The sequence below is a fragment of the Geotrypetes seraphini genome, chromosome 8 (assembly GCF_902459505.1).
Source record: "Geotrypetes seraphini chromosome 8, aGeoSer1.1, whole genome shotgun sequence".
Classification (NCBI taxonomy): Eukaryota; Metazoa; Chordata; class Amphibia; order Gymnophiona; family Dermophiidae; genus Geotrypetes; species Geotrypetes seraphini.
Genome location: NC_047091.1, coordinates 153,528,963 through 153,550,149, shown reverse-complemented (window position 1 = coordinate 153,550,149; position 21,187 = coordinate 153,528,963). Strand labels below are relative to the sequence as shown.

The following is a 21,187-nucleotide window of genomic DNA, read 5'->3' as shown; positions in this document are numbered from 1 at the left end:
GGATTCTGAGGCCTGGGACCATTGGGTTGATAAGAGTCCACTCTGGGATTTTGAAGTGAAGACAGGCAAATGGGATCATATGAACTGTCGATGCCATGTGATTGAGGCAGAGTAGCATCTGACATGCAGAACTGCACTTGATGGTGGAGACTGTCCGACAAAGGTGGATGAGATTGTCTACTCTCTGCTTCAGTAGAAAAGCTCATCCCTGAATTGGATCCAGGAGAGCAACTATGAACTCCAAGGTTTGAGATGGATGTAGATGTGACTTTTGGTAGTTGACAGCATACCCAAGAAGCTCGAAGAGATGAACTGTTGAATTTATGGCAATCTGAGCTGTTTGTGATAATGATGCCTTGATCAACCATTTGTCTAGGTAGGGAAATACATGAAACCCCCATGTGCAAAGGGTTGCTGCCATTACCACTAGGCATATTGTGTATACATGAGGAGCAGAGGCGAGACTGAATAATAAGACCTTGTATTGGAATTGCCTAGATCTGTCTAGGTTGCTATCTATGTTACTGTTCTTTTTAAAAAATCGCTAAAAATTATGCAAACTGGAAATGCTGAGATCCTATGAGGAAGTGGAGATACTTCCTGTATGCAGAGAGGATGGAAATATGAGTGTATGCTTCTTTTACATATAGTCTCCCTTTTCCAGTAGGGGTAGGAGGGTTCACAAAGATACCATACAAAATTTCTCCTTCAACAAGTCTAGAATGGATCGCAGGCTTTCGGTCTTTTTTGATATCAGGAAATATTTTAAGTAGAAACCCCGGCCTCTCTCCTGCAGAATAGGTTCTATGCTTTCTGCTGGAGAAGGGCTGGGAACTTTTGGTGAAGGAGGGCTTTCTGGAGGGAGATGATGAAAGACTCTTTTGGTGGGTGGTTTGGAGGCTTTTTGATCCAACGTAGGGCATAGCCCTGAGTGATAACTCAAAACACTTACTGGTCTGTTGTGACAAGAGACCAAATTGGTGAAAAACAAGAAAATGGCCTTCAATGGGAAAGTCGGGAGGTAGATTCAGGGAGATGTCAAGAATGCTATCTAGAAATGAGTCAAAAGAACATTTGTAGCTCTACAGAAAACTTAGAACTGATGGTCCCACAAGATTTAAAGTGACAGTGCACTTGGCTGTGTCTGTACCAGGTTCCATGGATGACATCACCCACATGTGAGAATATTATGCCTTCTTGTCCTCGGAGAAATAATACAAAACAAGTTATTTTACATACCAAATTTCTTGCAAACACAATCCAAGGTATAAATCCTCTTAGCCAAGGTTCTAAGTTACAGTATTTTGGAAGCCAATGTCATTGAATACATACAGCTAAATGCATTAATACATAATATGTTAGATATATATCCTTACTTGGTGTTGCAGTTGGGGTTGTCCTCCTGCCAGATGGTGGAAGGGATGATGATCGCTGACTACTAGATGAATTAAATCTTTTAGGCTTTTGTTGATCTCTGCGTTTCTCTGTGACCTCAGCAGTGCTGTAAACTGACTCAATAAACCCAATCTGGCGACCATTTAATTCTGTACAAATAAAAAGGTTTTAAAATCAGTATACTTGAATTGTTTAATGACATTCTAACATTCACTCTTGACATAGCCTCACTATACACCAACGTTTTACAGGAGGCAGTGGTACAGGTGGTAAATGCATCCCTTAGCTCATATTTAAAACAAAATACTGCTCAGAGATTAATCAGTAACTAACATGCTTCGCATCAATGGAAAAATTATTTTATGCTCAAATGAAAAAGGTACAGCTATAGCCTCTTCCACAGCATACTTGTATGTGGCTACTTTTGAGGGTCAGTTTATATATCAGCCTGAGCATTTGCAATGGATAATAGCATGGAAATGAATCATTGATACAAGAAAGAGGCGATGACTGGCTTTAGTAAAAGGGCAAACTCAGAGAAAAGAGCAACTAGTAGCCATAGATAAAAGCAAATTTTATTCAAAATGCAACCTTTGTATAATTGTGATCTATATTATGTCCAATGGTTCAGATGTCAAAAACCCATCTACAGTATTCAGATTTCCTTTCTCTTGCCTTTTTAACTATCCCCCTATGATCTACCCTTTCCCATTTATCTATTCTTTTCTTGCTCCAGGCAGTCTTTTTATTGTACACCATACAGAAAATATTTTGTGTCTCTTGTGGTATATCAATGATGATGAAAAAAATTACACCCACATTTCAGCATATATAATGCCTGCATTAGGGGCAATATGGATCACACCTAAAAATATGAATAGAGACATATAAGGGAGAGAAAGGAAAGTGAGACAGAAGGAAAGTATGGTGAGGTGAAAGGGATATACGTTAAATAAACCTGAATTAGGTTGAGTAAAGGAAAATCCTGGGGTCAGGGAGAAACAGATTGTTGGTATCATCCCTGGATGGGGGAGAAGAAATTCTGTACCTATCAGACTTCTCTGATGCTAGTCCACTCCACTCTGTATGTGAGACCAGCATTACGTGATCCTTTCAAGCTGTTCAAATAATTATTCTGTAGATGCAGCAATTGGTTTTTTAGTGAAGTCAGTAACAAATGATCCTTTGAATTAAAGATTTCTTATTTTAAATTTTAAATTATAGATTTTTACTGAGTGGACTCTTTGGGGATCCTATGTGAGGCCAGCACTAGGTGGTTCTAACAAGTTGTTTGTTTTCTTTGATATACAGTGTTTTATAATATTGAGGTCAGCACCAGATGACCCTTTTAATTATAGGTTTTTATTTTAGTTGCTACTGTATATATGTGACTTATCAATTACATGAAGTTCTTTTCTAACAGTACCCAATGGACTCTGGGAGCCCTCTGTAGGCAGCCTTTGGAACAACTAGTGATTCATAAGGTAAACTGCTTTCACATAGTATCCTATAGCTGCCTTTACCCTTTTCATCATCACCGTTTACTCCACTTGATACTACTTTTTGGTTCCTTCTTTGATTTTATTTTTCCTTTTGATATGATTTTCTGAGAATCATGCCATGACGCATTTAAAAGAAACACTAACTGCAGAGTTTAAATATTACCCAAGTGTAGATAAATCAATGCTAGAATCATATGTAGCCGACGATAATTATGAAGAAAGACCTCCACATTATGCTACAGGAATTAAAGTTAGCATGGCAGAAAGATACTGCAGTGCGTTTGGGAGAGCTTAAACAGAATTGATATCCTCAAGGGGGGCCTCGAGGATATGGGCACAAGAATGGAGGAAATATTATGTTTATTAGTATTAGACCCCTAGTATGTGTCAAGTTAGGATAAAATCTTATAATGTAATTAAGGCAAATCCAGTGTAAATTGTAACCTGTTAACTGTATATTATGTATGTTTAACCTGCAACCCGTTCTGAGCTCTTTGGGGAAAAAAAGGATAGAAATCGAATTAAATAAATAAATAAATTTTGGATATAATTTTACATGGCAATTTTGAGCCAATTAGGGCAGCACGTGGCCCTGAAGGCAGTAGAGAGTGAGCTTCTCTTCTGTTTTTTCATCTTAAGGTACGGGGGGGAGGGGTTCAGGGATGTGGGAGGAATCTAGATGTTATCTTTGTCAGCCTAAAGTGACAGCTTCTATGGTCCACGAAGGACAGTCCTGTAGACTTGATGACGTGGCAACCATTGAGAAAGGAACAAAAACTGTAGCAGTCATATATAAGCTCTTGCTCCCAACAAAATCAAGAGTAAAATGCAGACAGCTGAATCCTATGTAGTACATTGAGGGGACGCATCCCCTTGCCTTTGCACCTATGGATGACTCTGAGGCTCCCTTTTGCAGTAAAAAAAACTAACAGAGTCTGACCTTCTTTGAAGATGGGACCATTGATTAATGCTTTCTAATGATAGACTTCCCTAGATGGTCCTATCTTGCATCTTTGACCCTAGCTTGTCCCAAAAGAAGAGATGATCTTGGCTTCCCCTCAGGAAATCTCTGAGGCCTGTGTAACCCCAAACAGAAGTTTCCCTCTATAGTCTAGTTTTAGAAGCTGTTATCTGCAGCCCAATTTCTGATCAAAGAACCCTTCAAGCTGAAACAGATAGAGCAAAAGTCCAGATGAGACTGTATAAAGAATCTGCTGCATAAGCAATGCTAGATTCCAAATGAGAAACATAAGAACATAAGCAGTGCCTCTGCTGGGTCAGACCAGAGATCTATCATGCCCAGCAGTCCGCTCATGCGGCAGCCCATCAGGTCCAGGACCTGTATAGTAATCCTCTATCTATCCCCTTCTATCCCCTTTTCCTTCAGGAAATTATCTAATCCCTTCTTGAACCCCAAAACCATATTCTGTCCTATCACACCCTCTGGAAGCGCATTCCAGGTGTCCACCACCCTTTGGGTGAAGAAGAACTTCCTAGCATTGGTTCTGCATCTGTCCCCTCTTAATTTTTCCGAATGCCCTCTTGTTCTTGTAGTTTTCAAACGTTTGAAGAATCTGTCCCTCTCCACTTTCTCCATGCCCTTCATGATCTTGTAAGACTCTATCATGTCCCCTCTAAGTCTCCGTTTTTCTAGGGAAAAGAGCCCGTTTCTCTAACCTTTCAGCATATGAAAGGTTTTCCATACCTTTTATCTTCTTCTGAGTGCTAAATACAGTATAAACTGGTTCTAGATAATTATGCACTGCAAACTGCTGCCTGAAGAGCCAAGGCCACCACTTCAAAGGCTTGATTGAACAAAGATTCAATTTCACAAACCTGGATATCGTTTTGCACTGTTACGCCATCTACTGGGAACATTTTCTTAGTAACAATGTTACCTAGGTGTCCACTTTGGACAATTTCAGCTTCTCTTTCTCTTGTGGATCCAAAGGAGAGCTTACTAAGGGCCCTACCAACTTGACATCCAGTTTCTGGAGTATCCCACTCCGTTGAAACATCAGCGAAGCCTTTGTGGGATTATAAATGCCTTTCAAAATGGATTCATCCACAGATTCTGAAGCTTGTGTTAAAGGCTCCATAATATCCAATGCGTCCAGACCTTCTGAAATCATGACAGCAAGTTCATCCTTATAGACGAGACAAATTGCTATAGGGTCAACCTCTTCGGCAACTGAGATCTCATCTCTTCCAGAGATTCCATTACTTAAGATCTTCTAAGCAGGTAAACTTGGCAGATTGCTATGATAATAATTTCCCAAATGAAATCTCTGAAAGTACTTCCCAGTCCTCACTGTCTGCCAGATGAGGTCTCTTTATTTGAGAAAGGACTTCTAATCCTGACAGTTGATACATACTCCAGATACCATATCAGAAGCATGCAACTGATGAAGCAAAAAGCCTTGTGGAGAAGCAGAATAAATTCTGAAGAAAAGTCCCCAAAATGAATTTGCAAAGAAAAAATATTTCCTTCCCTTTGCAAAAGATCTTGAATAGACTAAAGCTGTTAAGAAGAAAAGCCTTCAGGTGCTATATCAAAAGAAGTAGTGGGCAGAGGAGATTCTACAGCTTCAAGATAGAAGATGGCAGGCTCTACCATAATTTTCTCCACACTGTCTCAGCCCTATCAAATGCATCAAAGAGCTTCTCTCCCTGTCAGGACATCATCTTCCTCTGCTGAACTGCAAAGATTGTGAGAAAGTCTCTTCACAACAGCAACTGGAATGCTTTTTTATGCCCTGCTAATGAAAAAAACAGTCACAAAGGCCCAAACTGCCACTTTACGACACTGCGACAGGATACCATCACCACCCCAGAGTGATTAGAGTCCGAGAAGCAGAGAATGACACGGAGACAAATTTGTCCCCATCCCCGCAGGAATTCAATTTCCCTATCCCCGTGAGTTTTGTCGCTGTCCTGTCCCATTCCTGTAAGCTGTGCCTTAACCGCACAAGCCTCGAACACTTATGATTTTAAAGTGTTTGAGGCTTGTGCAGATGAGGATGGAGTTTGCAGGAATGGGGCAAATACAGGAAAAGAACTCACAGGGATGGGAAAATGAATTCCTGCAGGGACGGGGAAAAATTTGTCCCCATGTCATTCTTTACTGAGAAGAATGGGAGCACTCAAACACCTAAACAGAACTACTGTATTTTCTCACTACCTAGAAACACACTGCTCCTGACACAGTTAAAATAATAAAAGGTCAAGGTTGAAATGGGGAGAAAAAAATCAAAATACCTCAAGTATAGCTAAAAATCTTAGCCACAACAAAAGCCCGCCTGTTGAGAGTTAGGAAGCACACTGATAATACCCACTTACCACACCAAAGAAAAGTGAGGTCCCTGTAGCTAGAGAACTGTCTTACCACCAACCCTTCAGACTCTTTTTAACTAAAAGTGCAGCAGGGTTTTTTTTGTGGTTTTTAATTATAAGGGAGAAGGAAGAATAAAGAAAGAGGGTGTCAATCCTAAACCAAACAAACTTGCTTGGTGGTGAAGAGTGGGTGGCAGACTCCTTCAGGTATCCCCCTAATCAAAGCCACCCAATAAAATCCTGAAATTTCTTCTGACTCTTAGATTCAGCTGGGCCCAGGAACTGCATCATGAGACCAGTGCTCAGCTGCAAATTAGACCTGATACCATCTGCTGAAGACCGAGAATACTGAAGAGCTGGGAACTGCATAGAAGAATAAAGTTATGTTATGTTCCTCTAATAGGATAAAGCTCAAAGCCTCAGACACATTGTCGGTTAGATAGTAATGAAAGATTAGGTTCTTACCTGGATAATCTTTCTTTTAATACACATAAGAGCCTGTACTCTAGGTTAATATCCTCTGGTCGCGAACTGCTGCAGAAGGATGTCAATCACATCTTTCAGCTCAATACTGTCCTCTTCAGTTTGTACCAAAGCAATCGATATCCACTATAACAGAAGAAAGCAGAAGGAGGGGAACTTCCCCATACAATAGTACATTTTTGTTCTGCTCTGTAACTCGTGAAAAAGAAGGAGAAATTAAGTTCTTACCTGCTAATTTACTTTGTCTTAGCTTCTCTAGACCGGTAGAGGTTAAATCTTACAAGTGGGTGTATATCTCATCATGACCAGTAGGTGGAGACCGAAACAAAACTGTGGAATGGTACATAAGAGAGACCTTCCCCTATTCCTATCAGTCTGCTGAATAGCCAAGCAGAACTAAAAACTGGAAACAGAAATAAACAATACGTCGAACAGGAGAAACAACTAACATACCCAAATGTTGTTGGAAAATGCAGAGGAGAGATAACAGAAAGAAAATGTCCCCACAGCTCACCAGCTAAGCCACAGCCACTGTTCTTCAATTCTCCCTGGCCCTAAAAAAATACTAGAATCAGCAGCAAAAAAACAAAAACTGCCCGCGCAATAGCCACAACAACACAACAACAGACAGGGTGGGTACCTCTACCAGTCTGGAGAAGCTAAAATATAGTAAATTAGCAGGTAAGAACCTAATTTCTCCTTCTTTAGCACTCTCCAGACCGGTAGAGGTTAAATCTAGCAAGTGGGATGTACAAAAGCAGTCCCCATCATGGGTGGGACCCCTGAAGGGCTGACACCAGAACACATTCACCGAACACCGCGTCCCAACGTGCCTGAACGTCTACTCGGTAGTGTCTGACAAATGAATGCAAGGAAGACTAAACCGCAGCCTTACAAATGTCTACTGGAGGCACGAGCGAAGACTCAGCCCAAGAAGCTGCCTGACCCCGAGTGGAATGAGCCTTGAGAAATTCTGGAACAGGCTTTTTTCTGAAATAGATACACGAAAGCAATAGTTTCCTTGATCCAGCGCGCAATAGTAGCCTTAGAAGCATCATCCCCCCTTACAAGGACCCGATAGGACAAAGAGATGATCCGATTTCCTGATCTCCTGGGTTCTCTGCACAAAAGAGCAAAGAACCCGACTGACAATTAACTTGCGCAACTGCTGCAGCCCCACCCTCCACCGACTACCCAACACTGGGAGGACCACTGCCTGATTGACATGAAAGGGAGAAACTACTTTTGGCAGAAAGGAAGGAACAGGCCGCAAGACAACCTGCTCCCTAGAAAACTCCAAGGGAGCCCTACAAGAGAAAGCCTGCAGCTCATAAACACATCTAGCAGAAGTAATGGCCACCAAGAAGAACGCTTTAAGAGTTAGGTCCTTCAAAGAGAAGGCGCCAAACGGTTCAAAGGGAGGGTGTACTAGCATGGAAAGTACCAGATTCAGATCCCAAGATGGAACAGAGGGTCGTATGGGAGGCTTGAGCAATTTCGCCGCCCGCAAAAAGCGAATCACATCAGGAATGGCAGTCAAATGCTGACCTTTCAACAACCCACAAATGGCTGACAAGGCCACAAGCTGAACCTGGAGAGAAGACCAAGCCAGTCCCCTATCTAGGCCATCCTGCAAGATCTCTAAGGTGTTAGACAAGGAAGCGCGAAAAGAGACCACTCCACGCGTAGCACACCACTCCTCAAATAGACGCCAAACCCTCACATAAGTCCGAGAGGTAGAAAGCCTCCAAGAGAGTGGAGATAACTTTATCGGAATACCCCTTCTTACCTAGGCGACCCCTTTTTAAGAGCCAAGCCGAAAGACAGAAGGGACCCGGATCGAACATGGGAATGGGACCCTGCATCAGAAGTTCGTCCAAGAGAGGCAGAGGAAGAGGATCCGCCACCAGATGCCTCAACAGATCCACGTACCACGGACATCGAGGCCAATTCGAAGCCACCAGAACCATGAGATCCGGATGGCGAATGATGCGGATCTGCCCACTAATGGCCACAGAGGGAACACATACAACAGCCCCTCCGTTGGCCATGGTTGAACCAGAGCATCCAGGCCCTCGGCCAGACAGTCCCTGCAACGACTGAAGAAGCGGGGCATCTTGACGTTGACACTTGTGGCCATCAGGTCCATGAGGGGCTGACCCCAAGACTGTTCTATCAACTGAAAGGCCACCGGGCTTAGACACCACTCTCTGGGGTCTAGCACGTGACGATTGAGGAAGTCCGCCTGAACATTCTCCACTCCGGCTATATGCAAGGCCAAGATGTCCTGAAAGTGGGACTCTGCCCAGACCATGAACAGGCGCCTCCTGTGCTACCTCTGTGCTCTTGGTTCCTCCCCGACGATTGACGTAGCCACCGCTGTGGCATTGTCCAACAGCACTCTGACTGACTTGCCCAACAAGAAGGAGCAGAAGGCTAACAGCACCAGACGGATAGCTCTGGTCTCCAACACATTGATCGACTAGGATGCCTCCTCGTGGACCAGATGCCCTGAGCTGAGTGACCTAGACACTGAGCCCCCCAACCGAGGAGACTGACATCCGTGAGAAGCACCATCCACTGTGGTTGATCCAGACTCGTCCCCTGAACAAGATGAGAGGTCTGGAGCCATCAACGAAGACTGCAGCGCGCCAAGCCTCGCAGAGGAACAGGGAGATCCAAACTGTGCCTCTGGGGTGACCACCTCCAGAGCAGAGCAAACTGAAGAGAACGCATGTCGGCCCGCGCCCACCTCATTACGTCCAAGGAAGCTGCCATCGACCCCAAGACTTGGAGGAAATTCTGCGCCCAAGGACACTGGGACGCCAAAAGGAGGCGAATCTGAGATTGCAATTTGCTGACCTGGGCCTCTGGAAGGAAGACCTTCGCCAAGGAGGTGTCAAACATAACCCCAAGGTACTCCAGACACTGAGATGGGACCAACCGATTCTTGGAAAGGTTGACCACCCAGCCCAGTGACTGGAGAAACTCCACCACTCGAGCTGTAACCCGGGTGCTCTCCTGCAACAACTTCGCCCACATCAACCAGTCGTCCAGGTAGGGATGCACCAGAATTCCCTGCTGCAATGACCACCATAACCTTGGTGAACATCCTGGGAGCCATGGCCAGACCAAAGGGAAGCGCACAGAACTGAAAGTGCTGACCCAAGATCGCAAAGCGAAGGAAGCGCTGATGGGAGGCCCAAATGGGAACATGCAAGTAGGCCTCCGTCAGATCGAGAGAAGTCAGGAACTCCCCCGGCTGAACCGCCAAAATGACAGACCACAGTGTTTCCATGCGAAAAGATGGAATTCTGAGAGCCATGTTGACCCCTTTTAAATCTAGGATGGGCCGAAAGGTCCCCTCCTTCTTGGGCACCACAAAGTAAATGGAGTACCTGCCAGTGCCACACTCCTGAGGGGGCACTGGAACAACTGTTTTCAGCTCTAGCAAGCGCTGAAGGGTCTGGCGAAAAGCCTGCGTCTTCCATGCCGCCTGACACAGAGAGGCGAGAAAACGATTTGGCAGAGAGCGGGCAAACTCCAGAGAATAACCGTCCTGCACCACCTCCAGGACCCACTGATCGAACGTGATCTCGGCCTACTTGGGAAAAAAATCGCGCAGCCGGGCACCCACCGGAACCAAAGGGGGCGTCGGCAACGAGTCATTGTGCAGGACGGGCAGCAGGGAAAACGGCGGAGGGATTCCCAGCCCCTCGATGGGCCCCCCGAAAGCACTGCATGCGCTGATAAAACTGACCCCGGGAAAACCCCAAAGCCTGGAAAGTAGCAGCCCCACGCCCAGGGCAATACTTGTAGAACTCCCGCAGATGCCCAAGGGCAGTGCCACTCCGCGTCACCGGGCAGGCACGGTCCTCAGGCAGGCAGGGCACCTTAGAGTCTGTCAGAGTCTAAACCAACTTATGGGCATCGACATGGCAGATGAGGTTCAACGTGGATAAGTGTAAAGTGATGCATGTTGGTAACAAAAATCTCATGCACAAATACAGGATGTCTGGGGCGGTACTTGGAGAGACCTCCCAGGAAAGGGACTTGGGAGTTCTGATCGACAAGTCAATGAAACCATCCGCGCAATGTGTGGCGGCGGCGGCGAAAAGGGTGAACAGAATGCTAGGAATTTTAAAGAAGGGGATCACAAACAGATCGGAGAAGGTTATCATGCTGCTGTAACGGGCCATGGTGCGTCCAGCACTGGTCGCCGTACATGAAGAAGGACATGGTACTACTCGAAAGGGTCCAGAGAAGAGTGACTAAGATGGTTACAGGGCTGGAGGAGTTGCCATACAGCGAAAGATTAGAGAAATTCGGCCTTTTCTTCCTCAAACAGAGGAGATTGAGAGGGGACATGATTGAAACATTCAAGGTACTGAAGGGAATAGACTTGGTGGAAAAGGACAGGTTTGTTCACTCTCTCCAAGGTAGGGAGAAAGAGAGGGCACTCTCTAAAATTGAAAGGGGATAGATTCCGTACGAACGTAAGTTCTTCTTCACCCAGAGAGTGGTAGAAAACTGGAATGCTCTTCCAGACTCTGTCATAGGGGAAAACACCCTCCTGGGATTCAAGTCCAAGCTCAACAAGTTCCTGCTAAACTGGAATGTATGGAGGTAGGGCTAGTCTCATGGCGCTGGTCTTTGACCAGAGGGCTGCTGCGTGAGCGGACTGCTGGGCATGATGGACCACTGGTCTGACCCAGCAGCGGCAATTCTTATGTTCTTCTCTAAGTCCTCTCCAAACAAAAAAGACACCCTCCCCCCAAAAGAGATATTTGGTAAGCTTAGTTTTGGATGCGGCATCTGCCGACCAAGCGTGAAGCTACTCCAAAAGCCATAGACTTAGCCGAAGTCCGCACCAAGTCATAGAGAGCATCTGAGAGTAACAAGGCAGCCATCTCAATCTTTTCTACCTCCTGATCTACTGAGGACCAGTCATCAGACTCATGGTCCAGGACATGCTCGGCCCACCGAAACACAGTGTGAGCCACCAGCCCCCCAAAAATAGCCACCTAGACCCCCAAGGCAGAGACATCAAAATTCTGCTTAAGAATGGTCTCCAACACGCTCCTCAGAGTCCAGTAAGGCAGAACCACCCTCAACAGGCACGGTATGCCCCTTAGAAATTGCTGAGACTACTGCGTCCACCACTGGCGACTTTAAAGTAGCCCTATCCGGGATGGGATACAAATGAGCCATGGCGCGCGCTAATTGAAACAGCGCCTCCGGCATATTCCACTGCACCAGTACAATATCCTGAATATCCTGATGCATAGGAAAAGAACGGGAAGCAGTACAGATCCCCCAAAGAAAAGGGTCCCCAACACGTGGGATCTCCAGTGGCACTTCTTCAAAACGCAGCACCGACGAGACTGCTGAATCAGGTCCGGTAGCTCATCCCTCTGAAAAAGGTACACCATGGACGCCTCTTCATCAGAAGGCGGGAAACCGCTGCCCCGCCACCAGTAGCCGTCCCCTCGAGAGGATCCTGGAATTCCTACAAAGCATCCCTGTTATCCTGAGGTATGGTTCTCTGCATGAGAAAGCGAGAAGGGTCTCTGAATTGTGTGCAAAGATAATTGCCACCAGGAATACTATCTTTACCTTTAGATTCAGCAGGGATGCTTCTTGAATGGGCTTGTACAAAGGGTTGCAAAGCCTCTTCAGGACGATGGTTTTTTTTTTTTTTTTTTTATAATTCTTTATTAATTTTCAAGCTTTGACAGTGTATTATAATTAATATAACTTTAACAGATTGCATAAAATACACATATTACACACATTATTAAAGAAAACATCCATTTCCCCCCTCCTTCCAATTATTAATATATTAAATCATATTATTTATTACAATATTATATTTAAATATTTTTAAACTCTTCCAAATACTTTCCCCTCCCCTCCCCCCACCCTGGATGTGTAAGGAAATCTAAGAAATAAAAGATATCTCTCTATTATTGTATGTTAACAAATGCAGTCAATGGCCTCCATACTTTATTAAATATATTGCTAAGACCCAAGCATTCCGCATTCATATTTATATGTATTACACACACTTGCCCACCAGAATGTGTAGTTAAGTCTGTCATAACATTTCCAGTTCCTTGTGATCATTTGGATGGCTTTTCCTGTCATGATCAATAAAAGATGATGTTAAGTTTCCACATCGGAAAAGGCTGGCAAAATGGAGGCCGCACTCTGAGCGTCTCCTTCAAAAATCTGGTCACATCCATACAAGATGCCAGGAAAACCTTTTTCACTCAGGCTCAAAAGCACGAGAGGCCTGCCACCCATACCATGAGACATGCCACTGCCGGGCCTTTCTCTGATAACTTGAGCTGGCCACTGTTGGAAAGAGGATACTGGGCTAGATGAACCCTTGGTCTGACCCAGTTGGGCAATTTATGTTCATATAATTTCAAGCAATCCCCATTGCCCATCCACTACAGAAATATTCTTCCTTTCAATGCACATTTTGAAGACAATAGATAAAAACAGAAAAGCTAGTAAGACGAAATAAAAATTGCTACTAAAATTAAGGCCTTTTCATTTTTGCATAAATTGTAAACACTGCTTCTATGAAATTCATTTAATCTTCTATTCCCACTAGAAAAAAAATAATCTGAAGATATTTAATATTCCACTTCAAAAGCAGTGGATTACAGGACCAGAGGCAACATGGATTCACTAGAGGTAGGTCTTGTCAGACAAATCTGATCAATTTCTTTGACTGGGTGACCAGAGAATTGGGTAGAGGGAGTGCGCTAGATGTGGTGTATCTAGATTTTAGCAAAGCTTTGACAGTGTTCCACACAGACATCTAATAAATAAACTGAGTGCTCTCGGGATGGGCCCCAAAGTGACGGACTGGGTCAAGAACTGGTTGAGTGGAAGACGACAGAGGGTAGTGGTTAATGGAGATTGCTCTGAGGAAAGAGATGTTACCAGTGATGTGCCCCAAGGTTCTGTTCTTGGGCCTGTTCTTTTTAACATTTTTATAAGTGAATTCGCTGAAGGGCTGTCGGGTAAGATTTGCTTCTTTGCGGATGATACCAAAATCTGCAATAGAGTAGACATCTCGGATGGTGTGAATAACATGAAGAAAGACCTAGTGAAGCTGGAAGAATAATCTGAAATTTGGCAGCTAAATTTTAATGCTAAGGAATGTAAGGTCTTTAGGCTGCAAAAACCTAAAGGAAACGTACAATTTAGGAGGTGAAGAACATATGTGTACGACAGAAGAACAGGACTTGGGTGTGATTGTATGTGATGATCTTAAAGTGGCCAAACAGGTTGAAAAGGTGAAGGCAAAAGCTAGAAGGATGCTAGGGTGCATATGGTATGGCCAGTAGAATAAATGGAAATATTGATGCCCCTGTATAAGACTCTGGTGAGACCTCATTTAGAATATTGTGTACAATTCTGGAAACTGTGCCTTCAAAAAGATATAAAAATGATGGAATCAGTCCAGAGGAAGGCTACTAAAATGGTGCATGGTCTTCATTATAAGGTGTATGGGGACAGACTTAAAGATCTCAATCTGTACACTTTGGAGGAAAGGTGGGAGAGGGGAGATATGATAGAGATGTTTAAATATCTACATGGTGTAAATGTGCATGAGTTGATTTCTTTCATTTGAAAGGATGCTCTAGAATGAGAGGGCATACAGTAACATAGTAAATGAACAGTCCATCTAGTCTGCCCATAAAAGTTATACCCATTAAAAAATACATGATTAAATGAACTTTTTTTTCTTTGATATTTCTGGGCCGTAGTCTGTAAAGTCTCGTATTGTCCTAGGTTCCAAATGCTGAAGTTGCCATCCATGCTCACTCCAGTCTATCCAACCATCCCATTGTTTGCAGGATATCTACCATAACATCTGGCCAGTAACATCCTCATGTTCCATATTAGTGGAGTTCACATTGATGCCCACCCCAGCCCATCAAACACCGAATCGCCATATATGGGACACAGACCGTGCAGGTCTGTCCAATACTGGCCTTAGTTCTTTAACATCCTTCATTTTCTAAATAGAGATTCTCTGTTATTATCCCGCACATTTTTTAATTCCATCGCCTTTTTCCTCTCCACCACTTCCCTCAGGAGCACATTCCAGGCATCTACCACTCTCTCCGTGAAGAATTTCCTAATATTACTCCTAAGTCTTCCTCCCTGTAACCTCAAATTACGCCCTCTAGTTTTACCATTTTTTTCTCTGGAAAAGATTTGGTTCTATAGTAATACCTTTCAAGTATTTAAACGTCTGTATCATATCTCCCCTGTTTCTCCTCTCCTCCAGAGTATTCATATTTAGGTCTTCCAGTCTCTTCTCATACTTCTTTTGGTTCAAATACCTTACCATTTTCATCGCCTTCCTCTAGACCGCTTCAAGTCTTTTTAGATCTTTCGCCAGATATAAACTCCAAAACTGAACACAATACTCCAAGTGTGGCCTCACCAATTACCTATACAGGGGCATCAACACCTCCCTTCTTCTGCTAGTTACTCCTCTTTCTATGCAGCCTAGCATCCTTCTAGCTACAGCCACCGCCTTATCACACTGTTTAGATCAGTGATTCCCAACCCTGTCCTGGAGGAACACCAGGCCAATCGGGTTTTCAGACTAGCCCTAATGAATATTTGCATATGATGGAAGTGATAGGCATGCAAATTTGCTTCATGCATATTCATTAGGGCTAGCCTGAAAACCCAATTGGCCTGGTGTTCCTCCAGGACAGGGTTGGGAACCACTGGTTTAGATGCCTTTAGAGCCTCAGACACAATCATCCCAAGGTTCCTTTCTCCATTTGTGCTTAACAGCCTCTCACCTCCCAGCACATATGGTTCCCTTGGATTTCTACCCCCTAAATGCATCACTCTGCACTTCTTCATATTGAATTTTAGTTGCCAGAGGTGATGGGTTAAAAGGCGATAGGCTCAAGAGTTATCTAAAGAAATATTTTTTTACAGAAAGGGTGGTAGATGCATGGAAGAGTCTCTCTGAAGAGACTGTGTGAATTCAAGAAAGTGTGGGATAGGCACTAGAGAATGACACGGTGGTTGTTACCCGCGGCTAGCTGCGGGTAACCTGCCAAAACGGGGAGAGAAAAAATAGTGGTCGTTGCGGGGACAGGGACAAGGCCATTCACCACCCCGTGGAGTGGTGAATGGTCTTGTCTCCGCAGTGAAGCAATCACGGATTGCGCAGCCAAGCATTCCCTACCCGATCGTCGCATTCTGCCATCTCCCTCCCTCCACCTCACCTTAGGTGCTGATTTAAATTCTTTTTCTCCCAGCGTTTGGCTGCTCGAGTTGTTGAATCTTCTCCTCTGATGCAACTTCCTGTTTCCGGTTGCATTGATAAAAATTAATACACAAAAGCCTGCCAGCTGAACATCTCTTTCTCTAGTTCAGCAGCCAGAACTTTGATTTATAAGGAAGGAATAAGCTAAATATTGCAGTACTGAGGCTTGTATGGATGCTACGGGGACAGTAGTCACGGGAATGGGGCGGGGACAGTGGTTGTGGGGACGGGGCGGGGACAGTAGTCACGAGGACGGGGCTGTGGTCGTAGGGAGGTGGTCGCAGGGATGGGGCGGTGATGGGGACAAATTTTTTTCCCCGTGTCATTCTCTAATAGGCACATGGGATCTCTTAAAGAGAGGAAGAAATAATGGTTACTGCGGATGGGCAGATTGGATGGGCCACTTGGCCTTTATCTGCCATCATGTTTCTCTATTTCTGTGTTAGACAAAAAGCATATTTTTCTACAGTATATTTCTTCCATGCTACCAGTGTGCAGATGGCCATGCTGGACAAAATTGAAACTTCATGGGCAGAATAACAGCTCCAGAACCTAAATGTCATTTCTGCTGGTAGAAGTGGCACTTCCCTATTCTATGTTCATTTCAGTTAATACCAGATTAAAATTGATAATTTTTCTTCAGATCTAAAGCAAATGATGTACATTTCTGAAGTTAACTGAATACAAAAGCAATGTTTTCATTAGTTCTTTCCCAGAACTAATATAGACATTACTCTATATCTTATAATAATTAACAAAAGCAAATGTGGTGAAAAATTGCAACCCTACTTGTATTAGCCCAGGATATTCTACTTTCTCAACACATTTACATAAATGGTGAAAAAACTGTTTATTCACACAAGCTTTACTTACCCTCCCCGCTCCCCCCCCTTTAACAAAGCTGTGCTAGCGGCTACCGCTGCGGTAACTGACCAGTAGAGCTCTGCACTAGAGAGTTGCGCGGGGACAGAAATCCCACCCGTCCCCACCCATCCCCGCCAAAGTCCCACCCGTCCCCGCGAGGAATCCCACCCGTCCACACCCGTCCCCGTGAGGAATCCCTCCGTCCCCACCCGTCCCCGCGACGAATCCCCTCCGTCCCCGCCCGTCCCTATAAACTTCAGAAATAGTTATTTCATTTAATTATGCTACTGAATTAAAGGCTCTGGTAGAAACCCATTTACAAATAAGCAAAAAGACTTTATTAATTTAAAAATATTAATTGGGAAGAATACATACTTTGTAAACGGGTTTCTACCAGAGCCTCTAATGTTTATAAATTTTTATCAACACAACTAATATACTACTTTATCCTGAAGCAAAAAAAAAAAAAAAAAGAAATAGAATTCTTTTCCTACCTTTGTTGCCTGGTTTCTGCTTTCCTCATGTTCTCATTCAATTCCTTCCATCCACTGTCTCTCTTCCTTCTGCATCTTCCATTTGCTCTGTTACTGTGCCTCTCCCTTTCTTCCCCCTTCCAAATTGGTCTGGCACCCATCTTCTTCTCTCCACTCCCCCCATAGTCTGGCATCTGTCTTCTTCCCTGCCAGCGTCTTCTCCCTACTCTCTCTTCCTCATTTCCTTTCAGTGTCCTCCCCCCCATCTTCCCCATGTCCTTTCAGCGTCCTTCTCCACCCCTTTGTCTTCCCCATGTGCTTTCAGCATCCTTCTCCCCCCTCTGTCTTCCACAAGTGCTTTCAGAGTCCTTCCCCCCCCCCGCCCTTCCCATGGCCTTTCAGCGTCCTTCTCCACCCCTTTGTATTCCCCCATGTGCTTTCAGCGTCCTTCTCCCTCCTCTGTCTTCAAGTGCTTTCAGAGTCCTTCCCCCCTCCTCCTGTCTTCACCATGGCCTTTCAGCGTCCTTCTCCCCCCCTCCTTCTCTACCGCCCCGAATGCAGCACAGCCGGCCAGGTCCCCTTACTTTTGTGGCACTTCCCCGACCAACCGACAACAGCCCCGGTCTGACAAACCTCCCTGCCCTTAACCGCAAATCTAAATTACCTTCTTACAGCTGCTGTAAGAAGGTAATTTAGATTCGCGGCTACAGGGCAGGGAGGATTGTCGGACCCGGGCTGTTATCGGTCGGTCGGGGAAGTGCCACAAAAGTAAGGGGACCTGGCTGGCTGTGCTGCAACCGGGGCGGGGCGGGGCGGACCGCCCCCCTCCCTTGGTAGCCACTCGAACTGCGAGGCTACTCTCCTTCTCCTTACCTGCCCTGCCTGCAGCACAGAGCCGAACGGAAGTCTTCCCGACGTCAGCGCTGACGTCGGGAAGACTTCCGTTCGGCTCTGTGCTGCAAGCAGAGAAGGTAGGGAGAAGAAGAGCCGCGCGACTGAGTACATCCAGCCCCGCAGGAGCCCCGCGACCCTCGGAGGCGTCCCCATGGGATCCCCGCGACCCTAGGGGGCGTCCCCACGGGATCCCCGCGACCCTAGGGGCGTCCCCACGGGATCCCCGTGACCCGAAGGGGGAACCTGCGGGATGCCCGCGGGTCCCGCGGGATTCCCGTCATCCCCGTTCCCGTGCAGCTCTCTAGCTCAGACTCGGGGGGGGAACAAAAGCAGAGTGGAAAAAAAAAAATAGTGTGTGTTTTTCATTTTTTATATATTTATTTATTGAATATTTAGACTTGTGGAGATTTTGTCTTTTTATTCTAACACAAGCAATTACTATATTAACTCCTGTGAATTTGTCTAACAAAAGATAAAGTCAAATGTATTTACTGTTCGATGCATCTTCTTTTTCTGTTTGTGTACCCCAGCTTTTAAATATTTTTTTCTCCTCCAGTTCTTTTAAAGCCTTCATGATTGGCACGTCTGGCATCTCCTTCCTAGGAAAGCTTTCACATGACAGCTCTTTTTCTGGAGGCGAATGGTACCTTAAATAGAATTTGCAAAACTGCATAATCAAAGCAATTTTTTGTTTGTTAAAAAATTATTAAAAGAAAACGCATTATAATCTACAATTGAATGCAGGCATATTGAAGGCTTTCTTGCCAATTAGTGGCTTCAAGCAAACAAGTTCTCTCCTTTACCAGCTTCTCGCATATTTATTCAGTTGTGAAAACCATGCTTTTAAGGGGATTTTTATCCATGATAAGTAATATATTTTTTAAAGAAAGGAACAGGAATATTGGGACTAAATGTCAAGATATTATACACCAAAGAGCAATATTTCATTAACACCCTTGCTCAATGGTTCCATATTTGAATTTGTACATATATGATATTCTCATAAAGGCAGTCACATAGTACTGAGTTTTTCTGATACAGGTAGTTAATGCTTATTATCAAAATATTATACACTTGCATGCTTAAGTACATTCATCTCTAGGCACAGGGGAAAATCTACCTCTAAAACTAGGAGAAAATAATTTTCTATGCAAATTAATCAATAAATAATAATAATAATTTATTTTTATAAACTGCCTAACCAGCAGTTCATAGCGGTTTACACAATAGGTACTCAGCATACAATATAATATTAACATCATACATAATAAAATTCTAAGTAACTAATACAAGCATTAAAACTAATGAATAAGGAAAACACAATATAAACTAAAATAAGTATAGATAAAAAGATTAAGGGCTCCTTTTATGAAGGTGTACTAGCGGTTTTAGCGCATGCTTAGTGCGCGCTACAATGCTGCGTGCGCTAGACGCTAATGCCTCCATAGAACTGGCCTTAATATTTTCCGTGTAGTGCGGGGTTAGCGCGCACGCTAAAAACACTAGCGCACCTTTGTAAAAGGAGCCCTAAAAGTACATTATAACTACATGATAAAATAAAAATCAATAATGTATATTATATTGTTTAAATAAGTGGGTTTTAAGATCTTTTCGAAACTGATAGTAAGGAAGAAATGGAGAAACAAGAAGAGTCAAACATGAATTCCTTAATCCTGCTTGGAATGCTAAGGTCCTGTCTAAAAAATTTTTGTAAGTTTCAAGTTCAAGTTTCAAGTTTATTCATATTATTTGATTGAACGCTTTTCCAAATTACAAAGCGTTGTACAAAAGATAAAAATATGATTTTAAAGAAATCACTTATACATAATATATTAATCAGACCTACAAGGGTAATTGCTTATAAAACCACGGGAAACAATAGGAAAGAGGGGAGGAAATACAATTTTTGAAGAAAAAGTACATAAAAGGGAAGTACATTAGGAGGGTAGGAAGAAGAGGATTAGTGGCAGAAGTGGGGGGTCGAATGAGAGAGCTATTAGAAATCTTGTTTTGGAGATGGTAGAAATCATAAAGTATTACCTCTTGAATGAACTTTATTTTTTCAGTTAAAGGCTTCTTTAAGAAGAAGGCACTTTAAGCTACTCTTAAATTTCTGCAAATCTTGTTTGAGTCTTATGTATAAAGGAAGAGAATTCCAAGTCATTGGAGCTGTTACAGAAAAAATAGAAGCACGGCGTGTTCCGATAATTTTCAAGGAGGGAACGTTAAGGGTAAATTGTGAAGATGATCTAAGAACTCTTGATGAACTATGTGGAATCAGAAGCCTATCTATAAATGCCGGTGTGTTGGTCTGTATTGTCTTGAAGACTAGAAGAGCTATTTTATATGTAATCCTATATGTTATTGCAACCAGTGAGCTTTTTGCAGCAAAAGTGTGACATGGTCAAATTTTTTTGAACCTGAAATTATCTTTATTGCTGTGTTTTGTATAAGTTGAAGACGCCTTATGTCTTTTAGATATGCCCCTTTTAATAAAGAATTACAATAATCTAGTTTTGATATTACTAGGGAATGAACTAGTGTATTAAGGGAGAATTTATCAAGGAGGGGGACAAGTGATCGAATCATCCTCAACTTGTAGAAACAATTTTTGACCAATGCACTGATGTGTGAACAAAACATGAGTTTATTATCTATTAGTACTCCCAAAATTTTTGTGTTGTTAGTTTGATTAAGTGGCTTATTATCGATTAAGACTGGGTTAATAAGTTGTGTCCCTTCTTTCCCTGAGAAGAGCACAGTAGTAGTAACAATTATCAAGCCACAAATATACCCAGAACTGGCATCATCTATCTTCATTTTTCTAATGGATTGTGTATTACTACAAGAAGTGACTGCTCTATAATTTTCCTCTGCACTTTTAAACACCCCTACCCTGTTAATGCAGCCTGTAACACACTGAA

At 43.6% G+C, this 21,187-nt stretch overlaps 1 protein-coding gene across 8 annotated transcripts in view; it reads right to left on the bottom strand.

The window, feature by feature from the left end:
- Positions 1 to 21,187, bottom strand: part of MPHOSPH9 (M-phase phosphoprotein 9) — a 154,431-nt gene that overhangs the window by 21,266 nt on the left and 111,978 nt on the right. For all 8 annotated transcript variants that reach the window (XM_033954541.1, XM_033954540.1, XM_033954544.1 and 5 more), the window contains 2 exons: positions 18,756 to 18,910; positions 1,377 to 1,544 (listed from right to left, as the gene is read on the bottom strand). In XM_033954541.1, coding sequence (XP_033810432.1) covers positions 1,377 to 1,544; positions 18,756 to 18,910 — 323 coding nt within the window. The remainder of the gene's footprint in view (positions 1 to 1,376; positions 1,545 to 18,755; positions 18,911 to 21,187) is intronic.